The 17,385-nt window shown below is 41.3% G+C and overlaps 1 protein-coding gene across 4 annotated transcripts; it reads left to right on the top strand.

Annotated features, from left to right (window-relative positions):
• Positions 1-426: 426 nt before the first annotated feature.
• LOC136342733 (uncharacterized) lies at positions 427-17,385 on the top strand. Of its 4 annotated transcripts, none has more exons than XM_066288834.1 (12): positions 427-850; positions 8,733-8,970; positions 9,473-9,612; positions 13,792-13,987; positions 14,041-14,151; positions 14,797-14,907; positions 15,023-15,244; positions 15,303-15,456; positions 15,607-15,870; positions 16,098-16,236; positions 16,374-16,452; positions 16,546-17,385. In XM_066288834.1, exons 2-12 carry the CDS (start codon positions 8,848-8,850, stop codon positions 16,729-16,731), a joined length of 1,725 nt encoding a protein of 574 aa, XP_066144931.1. In that variant the 5' UTR covers positions 427-850; positions 8,733-8,847; the 3' UTR covers positions 16,732-17,385. The 4 variants fall into 4 exon arrangements, with proteins under 4 accessions (XP_066144931.1, XP_066144928.1, XP_066144929.1 ...); XM_066288831.1 differs by having other exon boundaries at positions 428-850; positions 16,329-16,452; XM_066288832.1 differs by having other exon boundaries at positions 428-715; positions 16,329-16,452.

Genomic DNA, 17,385 nt, shown 5'->3' on the forward strand with positions numbered 1-17,385 from the left:
TTCCTCGAAAGCAAACAATCTTTCTTTGCAAAAAATCTCATTAAAACGAGTCATTAATGTTGTGTTCTGCTTAAATGTATCAATATTCGTGTACAGAGGAGAGATAGCGCCGTATTTAGGACTTTTTGCAAGCTCCATTCATTAAGGAGTATTAAAATTTATGGCTTCAATTTTAAAAAGATCGCGATGCTTTTTGGTTTCTTTATCTATGAATTTGCATAGTTAAATGCATGGAAACAGGCGCAAGACGTGGTATGGATTTTAGCTACGTACATTGTATGCATGTAGGTCCCTATAATAAGTAAAGCAGGTTTCCTTCTTTAACGCATCGTCGAAATCTCCGCCAAGACAGTACCTGTGACTGATCTAAGTAGTACCCCTGGTACCTCGTCGTGCCCCCACCGCCGTCCACATTCTCCAACTTTACCTGTTGTGGCGGTCGCAGTTACCTGAGCCGAATCGCGAGCCGAGAACGACTTTCGTGGCTGTCTACGTAAGCGCTGTCGAATGCCCTCGAAATTCCGTTAATTACATACACATTTGCAACTCAAAGGGGTGTGAATATCCAACTTTCAGTCTTACCACCGATTTCGGGTAGATTCTGCATTAAAATCGAGGCGATTTCGAGTCCAGCGACCTCGCGCCGGCCAAAGACGGCCCCTCGTGATCTTCCAACCATCAGCTCGTGAAGTGTGAATTTCTTGAAGAATTCAAGGTGTGTATTTGCGCTGGAATTTCTTGAATAACTGTTGTGCTAAAAACGTGGATTTTCGCCGAGATTTGAGTCGGATTTTTCGGAATTGTGTGTCTGTGTGCTGGACGTGACAGGACTGCTTCCACAGAATAGAGGGTAGGTTTCGAAAATATTTATTGGGTGTGCCTTCTTTTCAAGGTTGAAAGGATTCTTTGGATTTTTATGGTCGATGGTGATGGTAGATCTGTGAGGTGGGCCGTAGGGAATTTGCCGCGGCACAGCTGAGACATTTTTGCGTTGCGGAATCGCGCTTTCAAGTGCGAACCTCAACGAATCTGACGGAAACCAGTCGAGCTAACAAAAGTTGACAGTGACGATTTTCTTCTTAATTGTATCCTTAAGGTGTTCGACGAGTTTAGGCAACCCGAATTAGGTCGGTTTGGGCGTGCGACCAAGAAAACCGAAATCCGACGTAAGAATGCCCACGTTCTCCGCGTTTTTTTCCACTTGTGGTTCACCCGTCCTCGTCCAATACCCCGATGCTCCCCCCTGTGCGTTGTTCCGATTCGATTCGTAATAAACGGTTCTCGTTCAAAACTCCTGGGCTCTCGGTCACGTCAACGACTAGAACTGGGTGGAGGAATGGGAGGGCTTCCTCGCAAGTTTTTGATAAACTGGACTCCGCAATGGTATCGGCAAATCTGAGGAACTTGGGAGGATTCCCGCAACGCGGCTCTCCCATCGCTGGAGCGACTAATTGATAAAAGTTCGCTACTCCGCTTCAAATATCTGCCCGTGGTGACGTCAGAGAACCAACTCGAAGCAACAGAAACTACAGTGATAAACATGCAGACGTTCTCCTCGCGTTGCACAATTCCCTTTAGGGAATTCATCTCGAGTGCAACCACCACACCGACCACAGCCATTCATAAACTTACACAACATTTACGTAAAACCATAATAAATAATAATAATTCTCGCGGGCAAATCTAGAATTCGATCCCACTTTCTTTCAACTTGCGTATTAAACGATATCCGACTGCGATACCGGAGCAGCGTAAGTCCATATTAGTGCAAAAACAAGACTATAGCTGCACGCGGGAGAAATGTGCATATCGCTAATTATGAATAAGCAATTATCGGATTTTCACCTTTTCAGTTAACGGTCTAGTAAAAATAAACTAGTTCTCTAAGCAATGGCGTAGAGAAACAAAAACATTGAAACATATCCGAGGCTTCATAAGCGCCGGGCAGATGATTGGTTGCCCAATTTAACTGTACTGGTAAAGATAGCACATAACAGCACATTAAGATATAATTTTCATAAGAAACAAATGCGTGTTGCAAAATGAGGAGCAAAGCGACAAGTCGGCCATGGATGAGCGCGCCAATGGGCTTATTAGTCGTGCATCTTAAGCGATTTTTTTAAATTGAGGTCGACCAATCATAATAAAGACTCAAAAATAAATTGAACACATGAATCGCAGTCAACCTAACAGGGGAACAATCGCCGCAGTAGATATGGAACTACCAGCAGGCCGGTTATGTAGGCAGGGAGGCAGGAACGTGGAACCCGACATGACGGGTCGCTATACTGAAATGAACATCTTTGTCACCGTTCCTAGGGGTGGGGAGGAAGTGTTTAGGCCAGTTCATCAGCGATCGATATATATCTATATATATACAGGGTGTTTCAGAATTATGGTGGCAAATCGATGGAGGTAACAGGTTATCGAGAAAATGCACATTTCGCCAAAATTTCCCCTTTCACAGAGATACAATAACAGTTTTCGATACTCGATTAAGGTAAAGTATTGCAAAAACGCCATGAGTGGTCACTTGCCGCTTTTGCGCGACGTCAAGTCGTCCATCAATTGTCGTTCGATTATTTAAAAAATATAAAGTAACGCTCGGCGAAGATTGGAGGTTCGAAGTTATTCCAAATGGAGAGTTAGATCCAATCGCACTATTATATTTCGAAGATAAGGACATTTTTCCTTCGCGCTCCTCGAGCTGAAGTAAACAAGAATTCGATATTTTTATAGAAAGGCCAAGCGATTCTACGGTAAACGCTTCAAGCTATTTCAATATAAGTCAAGGAAAAATGGTTGCAGCTCTCAATAGATATCACCGCTCTCCTTATAAAATAATGCCCGTTCAGAAACTAAGCGATGATCGAGAATAATCAAAGAATACCACGTTTGGAATATTACGAAAGAATGCCGCCTTTAAGCAACGAGGATCCGGTGTTTTTTTGAGAAGGTACCGCAAACCAACGAGGTATGTTTCGCAACGGCTGGCATTTAAAACGGAAAAAATACTCATATTTCGGCAAGCGAAAATCCTCGGTCCATCGAGGACATTCTAAACCACCGGAGCAACCTTGACACATTGCGAATTTTTCAAAGGGGGAAAATTGCCGGGGTCCAAATATGCCTTGATATACGGGGGCTCCCATTAAAAAAAAAAAAACTTGAGTTTTATTGATACTTCTGATATTCGTTGTTTTTCTAATGTCATATCACAAAAATATTGCGCAAAGTACCTGTATAAAGAACCGATTCCTAAGTTCAATAATCCATTCGCAGTAACTTGTCACATTTTAAAATTAATCCTGTACATAGGACCAGAACGACGATACGCGCCTCGGTTTGCGCATACCAAAATCTCGAATTTTCATCGATGTGATCAAATTATCTCGCTTCAATCCACCGCTCACCAATTTCTCGCCCGCGGCTCATGTCTTAATCGTGCGGAAAGTACTATTTTCGGCACTAGCTGCGCAGTACGCCAATTATCACCGGTTCAGGCTAGCGCTACGGCGAAACGCGACCGGCGGAGAGTGATTGAAATTTCAGTTATCTAAGCTGAGTTTCAGCTAACCGGAAGAATCCCAAATTTCTCAGCGAAGAGGGGTATCGCAGCACGATCTTATACACGCAGTACAGGCCTGACGGGATGACAGACCCGAGGGGCGTCATACCTGCTAAGGCCGATCTTGCCTAAACCGCTCTAATTCTCACGTGATGTTTTCTCAGTCGTCAATTATTTATGCATCGTATCGAAGATCGCCGAGCACAGCTGGAAATGACGTTCGAATTGCAAATTCCAAACTCCGTTTGAAAATTACAATGGCTCGCGAAATCAGTGGCGCAGTTAACAAATTGACGTCGACGAGGATGTTGCACGGCGAATAAGTTATCTAACGTTGCCACGCAACGATCTGTTTTTTTCATCTATTATATTCGAGAACAAGGAAATATAGAGAAATATACGAAAATTCGCGGAATCGCCTAATTGGAAACATCTCGAAAACACTTGAGAGATACGAGCGCTCTTGCAGAATTCCTTTTGATGTAAAACGGTCGAGAGGATTCGTAAAAATATTCAAGTTATCGGCGATGTGATTCCGGTCCGAAGTGACCAGAAATGTTATCGAAAGGCAAAGGAATGATGTTTTTTGATGACATTGCCGGAATTCGAGGACTTTTAAAATGGCTCGCTAAACTTACCATGGCTTGCACAATCACGTTCGGACCACCCCGGGCTCGCAGTCGCAGAGACACCGGCACTGTTGACAAGGTTTAGTGGTGCTGAACAATAACATACGTGGTAAAGAACGATATAAAGAAAAACGAGTTGTTCCCGTTAATTACGCGTAACAGAGAGGCATTTTCGAGGCAAGTGGCACCAACCAAGTGCGTAAAAAAGGGTGCCTACCCTCATACTTCAAATGCAAATCTAGACATAAACAAAACAACAGAAAAACGTCAATGGAGGATGGCGGCGTTGCCAAATCGACTTGAGCCTCATATGCCTACCTGCACAGGCCCGGATACCACCGTAGTAAAGGAAAATCAATAATAGAAGTATGTTTATGGATCCCAAAATCGAACTGATAGCAGCCCTCTTATGCAAGAGTCGAGGACGTGGGGTCCAATTGCTATGTTTTGCAACATATTCCTATAGAGAAACGCAAATTTTTCCACAGTTTCTACACCCAGACACCTAAATAATTAGCAGTTCGCAGTTTTATTAAAATAAAGAGCATTCGTCAGGAAACGTTACATAAGCGTTTCCTTGACAATTATAAACGAAACCAGTATTAATGCACCTATTAAGCTGCGTGTCATAGAACCCGCGTATTACTCAAACCATGAGAACCTCCAGGAAGTCAGTCTACCTGGCAAGGTAATTATTATTAGTAAACGGTTATGCACCATAAGCACAAATGCGAATTAGCATTAATTTTTAATGCGTTTACTGCGATTTCTGTTGCACAAAGCAAAAACTCGGCGGCTTTCGGACCTCATCAACTTTGACCCAGATTTGATCCTTTTAAGGGTAAGTCCGGCAATTTAACGCGTAATTATTGAGTGAGATTTTTTGTAGTGCAAATTGGAAACTTAAGCAGACGTTCTTGTTTAAAGATAGTCGTTTTACTCACACGTAAATCACCGAACAAATATGCGCTTGTCTAGACTTTCTCTCGCATTTTTAAGCACCAAGTACGCATTGGATATTGTTCTTCGAGTGCCATAAATTCTATCACTGGCACATTAACTGCCGTGCGAATGCGTCGGGTCGGAAAAACGGTCACTGGTCCAACAGCAAAAATTGCACCAAAGGTGCCGATTAGAGGGCCCGAAGTCCCTAAGAACATATAAATCGTTGTTCTCTTTGAAAGTTGACCCTCAATGACCGTGCAGCACAAAACCGGAAAGGTCTCTTAACGTTGGTCCGTCGGCGGATTATGTTGACCTCACTCAATTAATGAATTCAACGGAGGAAAAATTGAAAAAATGAAAAGAAGAAAATGGATTGACAGATGGAAGAGGCGAGGGCTCCCGAGATATCTAAAATCTTGAAGTCGGCTGGAATGAGAACGAAACAAGTTCATTCTCTCTCTCTCTCTCTCTCTCTATCACTCTTTCTTTTTTTCTGCTTTTGTCGCTCTCCTCTCTTTTTCTCTGTCTTTGTCTCTCTCTCCCTTTCTTTCTCACGTGCTGATAAACCTAAAAAACCAAAGACTCATATTGAGGAAAAAACTTCAAAAGGGAAGCGAGAAAAATGCAAGAAAATACTGAAAGATTTAATTCCACACCTGTGCTGTTGGATTACTTACCGAGAGGGGCGCAGTAGAAGAGGAAAAAAGATCTTTAATTATTAGGAGGGAGGATGAAGCTTCGAATCTAAATAAGAGATAATGACTCACGAAATCACAGAGAGCATTAATCCCACCTCCCACTCGGTGAAATGCTGTGGGGGGTGTTGGAAGAAGGGCGACAAAACTTACGTGTTGTTGGTGGGGGTGTCCGGTACAGGATCTGCGGAAGTGTATCTGGATTGCAGTATTGTGAATTTTTGGCTAAAAAAATTCACGTGTATTTTGTTGAATTAGCAAGCTCCAATTTAAATTGAAAATAAACGAAATTCCTAGCTTTGTTATTTTCAACTGGCATTTCGTTCGGCCTTGAACGGGATTTTTACTGTTGCAAACCCGCTCACGAAAATCGTTTTAGATACCGACAAGAAAACAATATAATTATTGCATTTGTGCAAGGCCACGTTAATAAACTTAACAACCCAATTATCGATAAACCAGACATGCAGAACACCACTATTAATATTAATAATAATTAAACAACAACGCGAATTTGAGCTTTGGCAAAGTTTGCATTCCTCCGTAATGAAGAGGGGCTCCAAAGATATATGACGCCTTCAAGATGATTGCACATGTGTTCTTCACAAGCGGGGAACCTTGTTTAATTTCCTCCTGTAGGTAGGAAAATGATTAAAATGGACAAAAATGCGTTGAGCAATCTTGACAGACAATGAGCGCAATCATTAGTCACATGAAGCATATAATAGGAAGGCCTCTTGTGTCGCAACAGGACATACTTGTATGGTACACAAGAACTTCAACAATACGGTCATCGCTTGTGGGAGAGGCATTTTAATGGGTAATTATCTATTTCAAATCCTTTTTTATGGACGCTAGTGAGCTCCAAGTGGTAAATATCTATGAGACACCGCTATCTTTGAGCTTAGAGACGCTCCGTGAATTATGCAGATCTTCACATGTGTGAATCCTCGAACACAGTCGCGCAAAAGCGGCATTAAGTGTTCGCTTTGTTATCTATACGGTGTGGCAGAAATTCCTGGTGGCAAGTGCTGTGGAATTGTTTGCACACTGTATAATCCCATCATTCAGTATTTAGTGTGGAAACGGACTAAAGCTGCAGTAGAATTTAAGCAACCCTTCCTTGATCAGGGGCTACCCGTTACCATGCGTTAATGTCCACTTCAACGATATTGCCACGTAGAAATGGAGTGTTGCGTTTAAAAGACTAAATTTGGAATTTTCAGGACTGGAAATAATCATTAAATCAATAAATTATTGAATGGAAAATTGCGAAGTGGAAATTTGCGAGCAAACGGTTAGGAAAATTTAATCATTTTGTTTAGAGAATTTTTACCGCAAGTGGATGAATGCTAGGTTTCTTTAATTCTTGAGATATTACGCACTTTTTGCGATGAGAATTTGGGCGATTTTCGAAGAATTTTCGTTGAACAGTCCATTTGGAATGTGTCCTGTTTAGGACCCTTTCTTTCCAAGCGGATCCAGATCCTTTCTTACCAGATTCCCCGCACGTTCTCGGAAGATCAGAGGGTTTTCGCCCGCGTGCGAACTTCCCCTTTTATCATACTACTACTTGTTTCGCCTTATGTCTGCTCCCTCGTGAGCGCGAAAAATTTCAAAATTTTTGGCGGAAAATATCTTCTATTCAATTTAAGTCGCTGTTTTCGTTCTAATTTTCCATCGTTGCTGCCGCCACCACATGCGTTATGCATAGGGCCAGCCTCAGCAAGTCAGGCGCAACGGGCGAAAATTTGAACCGCCGCCCCCTGCCCCCAAGAAAAATCGCCGACTAGGAATGTCCGTCGCCCAACCTCGCCCCTCCATCCCCCGTAAGGCCGGTACCGGTTATTATCGTTCGAATGACGTAACGGTTTATCGCGTCACAAAATGTAACAATCGAGAGTCGCTTTACGCACGTAGGTGGTGGAATTTGTAGCGTCCCTGCTGCAGGTTCATTTTGAGGAGATTTGGCATCAACGCTGTTATGAAGCCTGTGACGTGCATAAAAAGTTACGTGATTTGAACCATAAACGTATATTCATGTTATTGGTAGTTTCCGACGGGGAAATACTGGAAACCTGTTTTTAGCATTGCACAAATGATCTAAAATTAGATATTGATTAAAGATTCCGGATGGTGTCATTAATTGTTTATTCCATCAACAAATTACAAATCGAACGTGCAGAAGATCTTTTCAGCGAGCCTACGTCTCGACTACGCACTTGAACCAGCGATGTCGCGTTCTAGGTATTTATTGCAATTATGTGCATATAAGTGATAAAAGAAACCTTTCTGCCAAAGAGAAAAATGTTGCACAACAATGTGCTTTCACACGTTGCCTTGTAGAATCCATATTTAGTCGAAAGCCGGTGCAAAACAATTTTTTACTTTCATTATCAATTTTGGATCGAAGAATGCGACCTTAGTGGACGGGCGCATTTGAATAATTTTACATTGAAAACTAAACTATAAATAATGATGGTTCTAGATCCTGACTCATGAAATTTTGAAGACGAACAAAAAACGGTGATTTTTTAATTTTATTTCGTTAATTGTCCAGTACCGTTGAACCACCTATGAAGCTATGAGAATTGTTTAACACACTTCTCTGAAAAAGGTTTGTTATTGTTATTTTTGCCACCTGTTACCAAAAGGTGATAAAATTTCTCTCCACACTGTGACACAGATCTTTTCACCATCAGCGATATGCGCAGCGTGCCCCACTGACGCATTCCGAGAGGCGGAATTTTACGTTATATTTCATAATTTGAAATTTTCTAAAATTTATTTGATTTTTTTAAACAATTTCCTTACACCAAAGGAATCGAAGCACAAGCTTCTAGACCGTCATTAACCGAATTCAACGAGATATCTTAAACCCGACTTTCATTGCAGGTACACAGCCATCATGCGGCCACACCCTCCCAGGCCGGTGAGTTCGATCTAAAAACTGCAAAGGGGAGATTGAGGACTGGTCAACGGCAAAGGGAGATCACACACCGGCGACAATATGAGCGAATCGACTCCGATATGCAGGTGCAGGGTCCTCTATTTAGGTTCGAGCGTGCCGCATCAAACTAAAGACGGACTTCAGGGCATTCAGGAACCCTTGCAGGAGCTGTACCCCGATGAGGTGAGACGAGTCATTAGTGTTTTCTCTATTCATCATTCAGTCGTTTTTGATTTGATGGTCGGTTAGGGCAAATCGGGCAAACTATCGGTTTTTGGGCCTCCCTGTGCAGGCCGGACGTGCCGCATGTAATTTTCTACTTTCGGTGCCTCGACGTGGTCAGAAAGAAATCTCCTTGTCGACCTCCCTTTGAGGTGAAGCGTATTTTTGCGTTTTCACATTTTTTCCCCCATTAAAATGCTATTTAAAATTTAAATTTACAAAGTGTTGTCAGAATATCCATTAAAGGTGGAATTTTCAGCAAAAAAGTGAGAACTGATCCAATTACGTTAGGGAATTAGTGCCTGCAAGGATACTAGACTCGAGGTCTTTAATTATCTGTATGCTGCACGTTAACGGCATGCATGATATGTAGTGGTGTCTTCAAGCAAGCCTGTACCAGCAGGAATACGCTGTAAATAAGTTTTAGTTTTGGTGAAATCTGAAGTAGGTTTCTTATTTTTAGGGGGCTATCGGCGCCAAAGGGATAGACAGTTGGCTGAGCGTATGGTCAAATGGAATCTTGCTGGAAAACGTAGACGAAAATCACAAAAAAATTACGAGGTTCTTCCCCATCGAAAGCCTTCATTATTGTGCAGCTGTAAGGTGAGTTACAATTCCTAAGGAAATTAACCTCCAAGATCACCCGAATGACTAATCTAATGCAAATTTCGGCCTCACATTTGTCCATCCTTGCAATATCATAATAATGACATTAGCTGTGGTCAACCTAGATTAAAAGCTTTGGGCATGGGTAACAACTTGTTAACGGTAATGTTAATGATCTGTGACCATAACGCCCAAATTACGATACAGTTAATTGACGGATAAAAACCCATTAAAGGATTAACCTGAGTGTAACACTGAGCTGAAAAAGGAATTTCAAAAATTGTTAAATAATTCTATTAATTATTTTAATCATAAGTAGTAGAGGAGCACTTCCTTATTAAATGTTACGCGTGTCCAAAATCCAGAGCATAACGAATGGGTTAAGTCCTGGTAATCTCTGTAACAACTCTCTTACAGCGTTCACGAGTTTTTTCGTTACGAAATGTGCTTCCTAGATAACAAGATTAATTGATGTAGGATCAGTCGTTGAAAAATTGATTAAAAAGTGTCGTAATTTCGCAACTAAGACGTTGAAAAACACCCAAGCGACTGCAGAGCGGAACGATCGAAGTGGGCGCTTATACCATAGAGTTCTTTGGTCATGGTAGAAAATTCATGTTGTTCTAAGGGATCCGAACTAAGCCCCCTCGAAACGTGGAAAATTTGTTCCGCGGGCCGTTTCCCACGCGATAACTTCGATTCAGCAACTTTTCAGCTGAAAACACCAATACTGGATATTTTTATGATATGTCTCACCTGGATTCTTGAACTGATGACTGTAACCTTAGAAATGCAGCTTGATTATTTTCGAAGCACCCAAAAAGTTGGAACACAATAAAGGACCCCCGCATCGTTCGCTCTCCGGGTTTGCGAGACGCCGCTGAGGATCGCAGAAACTGAAAGAATTTTCCATGCCGGTTTCCGAACGCGCGAAGTTGGTTATTATGGTAAATTTCAATGAGTATGTCCTTTCTCGTTGATCTATTCCAAATGATCGACTCTTCGAACATAATACCCGAGCAATATGTTCTGCATGGTCGAATGTTGACTTCTTAACCTTGAAGTACCGCTAATTCGTAGCGAATCCTTTATTGCCGACCAGCTAATGCTGCATCGTAACCGATACTTTACCAACCATATCATTTTGAAACGTTACTCGCAATTGATATGAATTCTATCTGGCATTTATAATAAAAAATTCACGGTAGTTCACGGCTGCAAGTAGGCGTTTTTCGAAAGGGTATTTGGCAATTTCTCACAGTGCGAAAAGTAATTTAACAATGCACGAGGGCAAACGTCATACCGCCTCGCAATTTTACGGCGAATTTAACTGAAAAGTCGAACAATGACTAAAATGTGTGTAATGCTTGTGCAGTCTTTTCTTTCATTGTTTAACATCAGTTTACGTTAGTTAATCAGCTGATATGAGTGTTCTTACGATTGTCTCAGGTATAACCGGAAAGTGTTTTTTCTTTCAAGACGTAGTTTTCGATACCACACACGCTGGTAACTAAGCTGCGAGGAAATGGACATTTTCTTAAACACATTGTATGTAAAACACAATCGGGCATCGTGCAGGAAACAATAATCAAGATGCATACTAAATATGATTACTTCTCGTGTTGTACTGTAACAACAATAGGTGCTTATACGTACGAGTGGATACTCGAAGACTCGGCCCAATTCTACCGAAATGGGGTAATTTACGTGGCCAGGGCGTTAAATATGTCCCGTGGAGGTGGAAGAACTCGTTTCTTGAATATCTTCGAAAGCCACCCGGCCTGGTGTTCTGGTCGGGTGATGCGAGGTGCACCGCAGCGGCTTACTAAAAACCTCGGGATGACAGAACCTTCTCCGACTCCGGAACTGTCCCCGCGGGATATATCGTCAGGGTCGAAGCGGGCTGCGAGGAGCTACTATCTACTCGTCTTCTGCTAGTTGATCTCGAGCTCTCCTCCTGCGATGTATTTATACAACATCTACTTATCTTCTAGTCTATCTATCCATCTATCTTTTTGGATCGTTTCGGTCTTGTTGTGTTTCTTTTCGCCCTTCGTGCAACCCAGAGGGCCTTTGCGATGGCTTCGCCGCCCCGCGGGGGTTTTCGTAAGTAATTCGTCTTGAACTTCTATGGCATTCCCAGTCGTGTTGGATCCAGGGTTGATTTTTAATTATGCAACAGATCATTCCGCGTCCGTTCCTCCTCTCTCCCTCCACCGGGGTTGGTTGGTCGGACTCGGCCCAAAAAGCTTCCAGGAGTCACCACGTGAGGGTGAGGAGAGGTTTTTGACTTCGGTAGATTTACGTATAATAATACGTCACACGGGAAGAACACTTTAGTTTGAGAAGGCTTGGGAAACAAAAGAATAGCACTTCAGTTGCCAGTGTGAATGGCGTCTTCGCGTCTCCTCCGTTTCGCTCGCGAAAATGATCAAATTTTGGCTCGAATGTGCGGGAAATTCGGAAAAACATGTGCGGATTTAAAAGTTAATTAAACGTCGCCGTAATGAGTGTTCGTACGGGATCGTTCGAATTTGGTAAAGGGCGAAAATCGCACTTGGAAAATTCGATTTTATTCGACAATAGCTGGGATGTCGTCTCGTTTGCGTTCGGGTCTCCGAAACTGCACGATCGCCGAGTGTTATTCCTGGAAGGGACTGGAATTTGACGTAAAAGTTTCGCCGATTGTGAATAAAAAAGGCATAGGCGGACGCCAAACCAGGCAGTGCAGTGCGCTGAAAATGAGCAGTAACTGAAATTTCTTTTCTCAGTGGCTGCGAAATGACAGTTTTTTCGACAGGATCCCAAAAGGATCATAATGCCAAGAGGTTTATTCACGGTAAGCGATAGCTATTTGATCATGGTACCTACGTAATTTCCTCTCCTCTCTTTTTATAAATTTCATTCTCTCTTTTGGCCAACGCTCTAAGTAATTTCTGTCCCGTCTATATGTTTCTCAAGCATGCACCCACTGTATATTATTTCGTTTCGCGTATCATTTCCGTGACTTGGCCGATGAGCCGCACCGCTCGGAAAAATACTGTGATTGTTCGAATGTTTGGAGTCCCCATCGTACCGTTGTTATCGTTCGCCCTTTAACTCGTATCTTTGCAAAAGCCGGATCGTAAAGTTTTTTGCACGTTTTCGTGCCGATATCTGTTTTTAGATGATTCAGCGGAGTGCTACAACGGTAAACAAAATATCCTTAACGCGGAATAAACTAATAATCGAGCAGAGCTCGAAACGAAATTTCGAGGGAAATAAATGAGCTCTTTCCTCCTCTCAGAAACCACACCTTGTGGGTCCAATGATGTCAGTCTTCATAGCAAATCGCAAACGTTCTGGAACCTCGCCTTAATTGAACATAAAGCTTTGTAGTTTTAGTCTGCAACATTACCTACTAAAACCTATACTTTCTATTCAAATGGTGACAAATTCCATCGTAAACCATCACCAGGTGCCGGTACCACCCTGTTAGCGACCGATAAAACTTTAAATAATTATCGATGAAGGAATTTTTAATGAATAAAACATATCGTGCGTCCCGAGGCCGGTCCTCGGCGAGATTCTTCATAACCTGTTCCTCTCTCTCTGTATCTGATCAATAGTGGCTTCTTACGCAATTTTAGAAAACTGCTACAATATGGATTCTATCTTCGTCCTGAATTCTACTCGGTGCTCTGCAGTGCAAGGAATTTGCACCGGAAACCGAAGAAGTTGTGTTACTAATTTAGCAAGGGTACAGTTTTAAATTTTCTCGGTGTTTAATTAAAATAATTATTGGATACTGACCGGAGATGTCGTTCATGCGAGAAAAGGTAATGAAGCCCAAGACACGAGAACGTCTGGACAGGGCGAGAGAGTATAAAATCGACGTTAATTGCACGAAACTATTCGAAAGAATCGGCGTGCAAGTTACAAACGAGCAGCATTTTAACTTTTCAATTTAATAATAAATATAATTGCAAAATACAAATCACATTAATCGCCCCGTCGAGCTCCAGTCTGCCTGCACTGGGTGGGTTGCTTCGCCTCATTTACTTCCCAAGACATGGAGTACCGTTTATGTTACATACAAATATTCCTTCGTTGTAGACAATTTCCAATTCCTCTTTCAATGGGGGAAAACTCGGGAAAGTCTTGACTGAATGACACATTTAATTATTACTGTTGCAGGTACGTTCTAGTCCCTGAGAAAAACACTCTGCATGCGCCATCCCCCAAATTCCTACCTCTGGACTCGCCCTTCGCCAGAGCTCCAAATCCAACTCATCCCCCTCTATTTGCCGCAATTCTGAGGAGGACGACGGGAATCAAGGTTCTGGAATGCCACGCCTTCATCTGCAAGAGGGAGGTGGCGGCAAACGCCTTGGTACTGCCTGCTGTTAGTGGTACCTAATGATTTTTTAATGTTGTCGTTCGTAGGTGCGATGTTGTTTTCACGCTTACGCCGATTCTAGTTATGCCAAACAAGTAGACACTGCCGGAAGTATCTACGGAACTTTAGCTTCTGAAAGACTAACTAATAAAGATAAGGTGAGTAAACTCAAAGCAGTGAACCGCATTGTATAAATAAATATTAATATTGACGTGGTTCCCGGTAGTTTTGCCTTAACTAAGAATAAATATTTCCTTTCGTGATTTGAGCAATCTGATCACCCACGTATTTAAAGGAAGGCCTACGAATCCATTGTACTAATTGTGGCCATAAAAACGTCAGCAATGTTTTAAATTAAAGATTTATGCTTTATACAAAGTTGCGTACGTATTGATGTATGGGAAATGGTTAAAAATATCCTACTTCGGCTTCTGACTTGTGAGAAGCGAACTAAACACAATCTGCTTCGCTTCTAACATACATAGGTCACGTCTTCACTTTGAAGAACTTTTCTGAATACTTCTCATCGCGCAGTCAATTAGGATTCGCCTAAATTGGATTTCTATGAAGGGCACTTAAAAATCACATGACAGACGAAACTTTGAATTTTTAATTTATTCATTTGAACAGATGGCCAGATCAAATTTGACTAATCAACTTCTCATATTAATGTTAATAACGACACACGACGATATTAAACTAAGACGTGCTAATAGTTCCAGCCATATGTTAACAAGTGTTCATTTTTGTTCGGAAATATAGCATACACTTGCATTCGAGTTAAAAAAAAAGGTTGTTCACAGATAGACGAATGGAAGATGACAAGGTCACAATCAGGCTCAACAATGACCATCAACACCATCGGAAACGGGAAAGATGATGTCAGCATATACAACGGAGATGAAAACCACAAAGTAAGTTTTAATTTATCTTAACCTGAGAATTAGGTGGATATTTCGAAGCCTAAAATTCAATACTGGTTATGCCGCTGGTAGATTCTTTAGAAATTTAGAATCCATATCGACAAAGGTGTTTCAGGTTTGGGCGGGGAGCCAGGACAACCTGGACGGAATCTATGATATTTACGCCCCTTCTTCCACCTTAAGTCGACCATCCCGACCTCGGCAAGTAGCTCAACCTGTGGCGGTACCGCCGCCCCCTGCCAAAGAAAAGAAAAAGAAGAATAAAATGCTGTCGAAGTCCTTAGCTGGATCTAGGGAGGATCTGTATCACCCCATGATGAATGGCAAAGTACTTTTTCGTCTTCAGCTATTTGCTAATTATAATTGATATAATTTGTAACTTACAGGCAAAAAGTGTATCAGGTACTTTAATGAAACCTAGACATAGCATACCAATGCAAATGGGTATGCAACCCGGCGCTCCGCAACCAGTATACATAATGGGGCCACCACCAGGGCATTATCAAGGCACTTTACCTAATCCAAAGTTTTTTAAACATGGTATGTTCATAAAAACTAATGACTGATTTTCCAATAGGTTTGAATACAATCAATAGTGTATTTTCTAAAAAGTCAAAAAATTTGATTTTTCTATTTCATTCTAATAGTAGTAGATTCATAAGACTAAGTCATGCATTTCGCTTATTTCAGGCAACACATTTTCACACCGTCCCCGAGGCAAAATGCTAATACCAGCCCGTCCAATTCCGCCGCCAATGGTACCTATGGGACCCATGGTGATTTCTGCACCGACTACATTGACAAAAAATAAGAAAAAGCAGAAACAACTGCCCATGGAGGAGCCCATTTACATGCCCAGCAGTAGGGCGCTCAGTCCTGTAGCTAGTTATCAGCCTGTCACGTTTCCGCATGAGGCCTATCTGATGCAGCAGTACGCTACTATGGAAAGTCAAGGTAGCGCCACAATTTGAATAAATCATAAGAAAAATCTAAGACGCCCCCGTCCCTAGTTTTGAACTTTCAAGAGATTCTGCGAGCTTTCAGAGTGATTGAAAGATCGTGGAGTATCTTACATCTCGAAGCTGAAAAAATATGTTTCAAATGGAGATTGAGGAACGATTTGTTCTCCACATTGCATATTATTTTGTCCCGCTCGTTTTATCTCTGTATTCTCTTTACAGGAAAGCAACGAAAAAGCCGAGAAAAATCTGTGGAAAAAGAAGCTAAACTGAGCAAAAAGTTGGCGCAAAGCATGAACGGCCTGGATGATCCAAATATAATGCGAGACGACGAGAGTCCCTTCAACACTGGGATTTACAGGTAAGGCAGAGAAGTGCCATTTTCTGCTTTCAAATTGATTCCATTGCATCCCCTGCACACACAGAGCATGTATAAATACAACCTTTTTTTAGGAAAAACGGTCATCTTAACGAAAGGGCATTTTCTTATTCTATTAGGCAGGAACATCGGAGTCGCAGCTACGGCAGTCTCGCCAATCTTAAATTTGCAAGTCCCACACCCAACGGCGTTCACGATGTAAGTTCCAAAGCAATTTAGCGAGAGTCTCATAATTTTCTCAGAACTTTAGAACTGCCGTGCTTTAGGAAGGCTAATAATTTTTTATTTCAGGATATAGATCGAGAGGACATAAAAAAAGAAAGGGAAATAATGCAAATGGTCCAGGATCTGGATCTATCCGGTGACGAATTAGAAAGGTCGGAAGTGCCTCGGGGAATGTATGATCCGAGGGGTATGGGCTCAGGACCTGTGCTTATGCCAGGCGTTCAAATGAATGGACGGGGGCACAGAAGATAAGCTGTTATAAAATTATTTGTACAAAAAACTATAGTTTGTGAAGAGAATGTAATTTTTTGTCCTCACTAAAATTTATTATAATTAATATTAATATCTCTGTGTGTAGTCACCATTAATGAAGATCTTTAGTTTTACCTGTAGCTCGTTTAGAAATAATTATTTTAAATTATGGACATAAATAAATAATTTTATAACAAGTACATTATATTAGTCCTAAAGTAAGCTTTGTGTAAATTTTGATTTATATATTAACGAAACCAGTAACACACTCTCGAAATTGCTCAAATGATTTTTTTGTATATATCATATTAAAAGTTGCAATAAAATAACGGATAATACGCGGTATAATCGAAAGTTCTTGTTCCAGCACCTTATACTGCTTCATGTAAGTTTCTATTACGTGCTGATACAAGATCTTTATGTAATTTAGATTTAGATTTATCATTATTAGCTCTTATTCATATGTTATATGTGTGAACTTATAATAGGTAACGTGTGTTTTTCTATAAAGTATAAGTGCCATTTAAAATAAATTTCATTATTCACCACACAGTTTGAGATGATCGTAAATTTAAGGAACTATATTTTTAACGCTGATGTTAAATTATGTATATAATATGAGTCTCTAAAAATAAATATTTATATATGATTAAA

Source organism: Euwallacea fornicatus, chromosome 12, assembly GCF_040115645.1.
Source record: "Euwallacea fornicatus isolate EFF26 chromosome 12, ASM4011564v1, whole genome shotgun sequence".
Classification (NCBI taxonomy): Eukaryota; Metazoa; Arthropoda; class Insecta; order Coleoptera; family Curculionidae; genus Euwallacea; species Euwallacea fornicatus.

Coding starts and splice junctions, on each gene's coding strand:
- LOC136342733 (XM_066288831.1), top strand. CDS start 8,848: ATGAGCGAATCGACTCCGATATGCAGGTGCAGGGTCCTCTATTTAGGT. Junction 8,971..9,472: donor AGGAGCTGTACCCCGATGAG/GTGAGACGAGTC, acceptor TCTTATTTTTAG/GGGGCTATCGGCGCCAAAGG. Junction 15,457..15,606: donor TCCAAAGTTTTTTAAACATG/GTATGTTCATAA, acceptor CGCTTATTTCAG/GCAACACATTTTCACACCGT.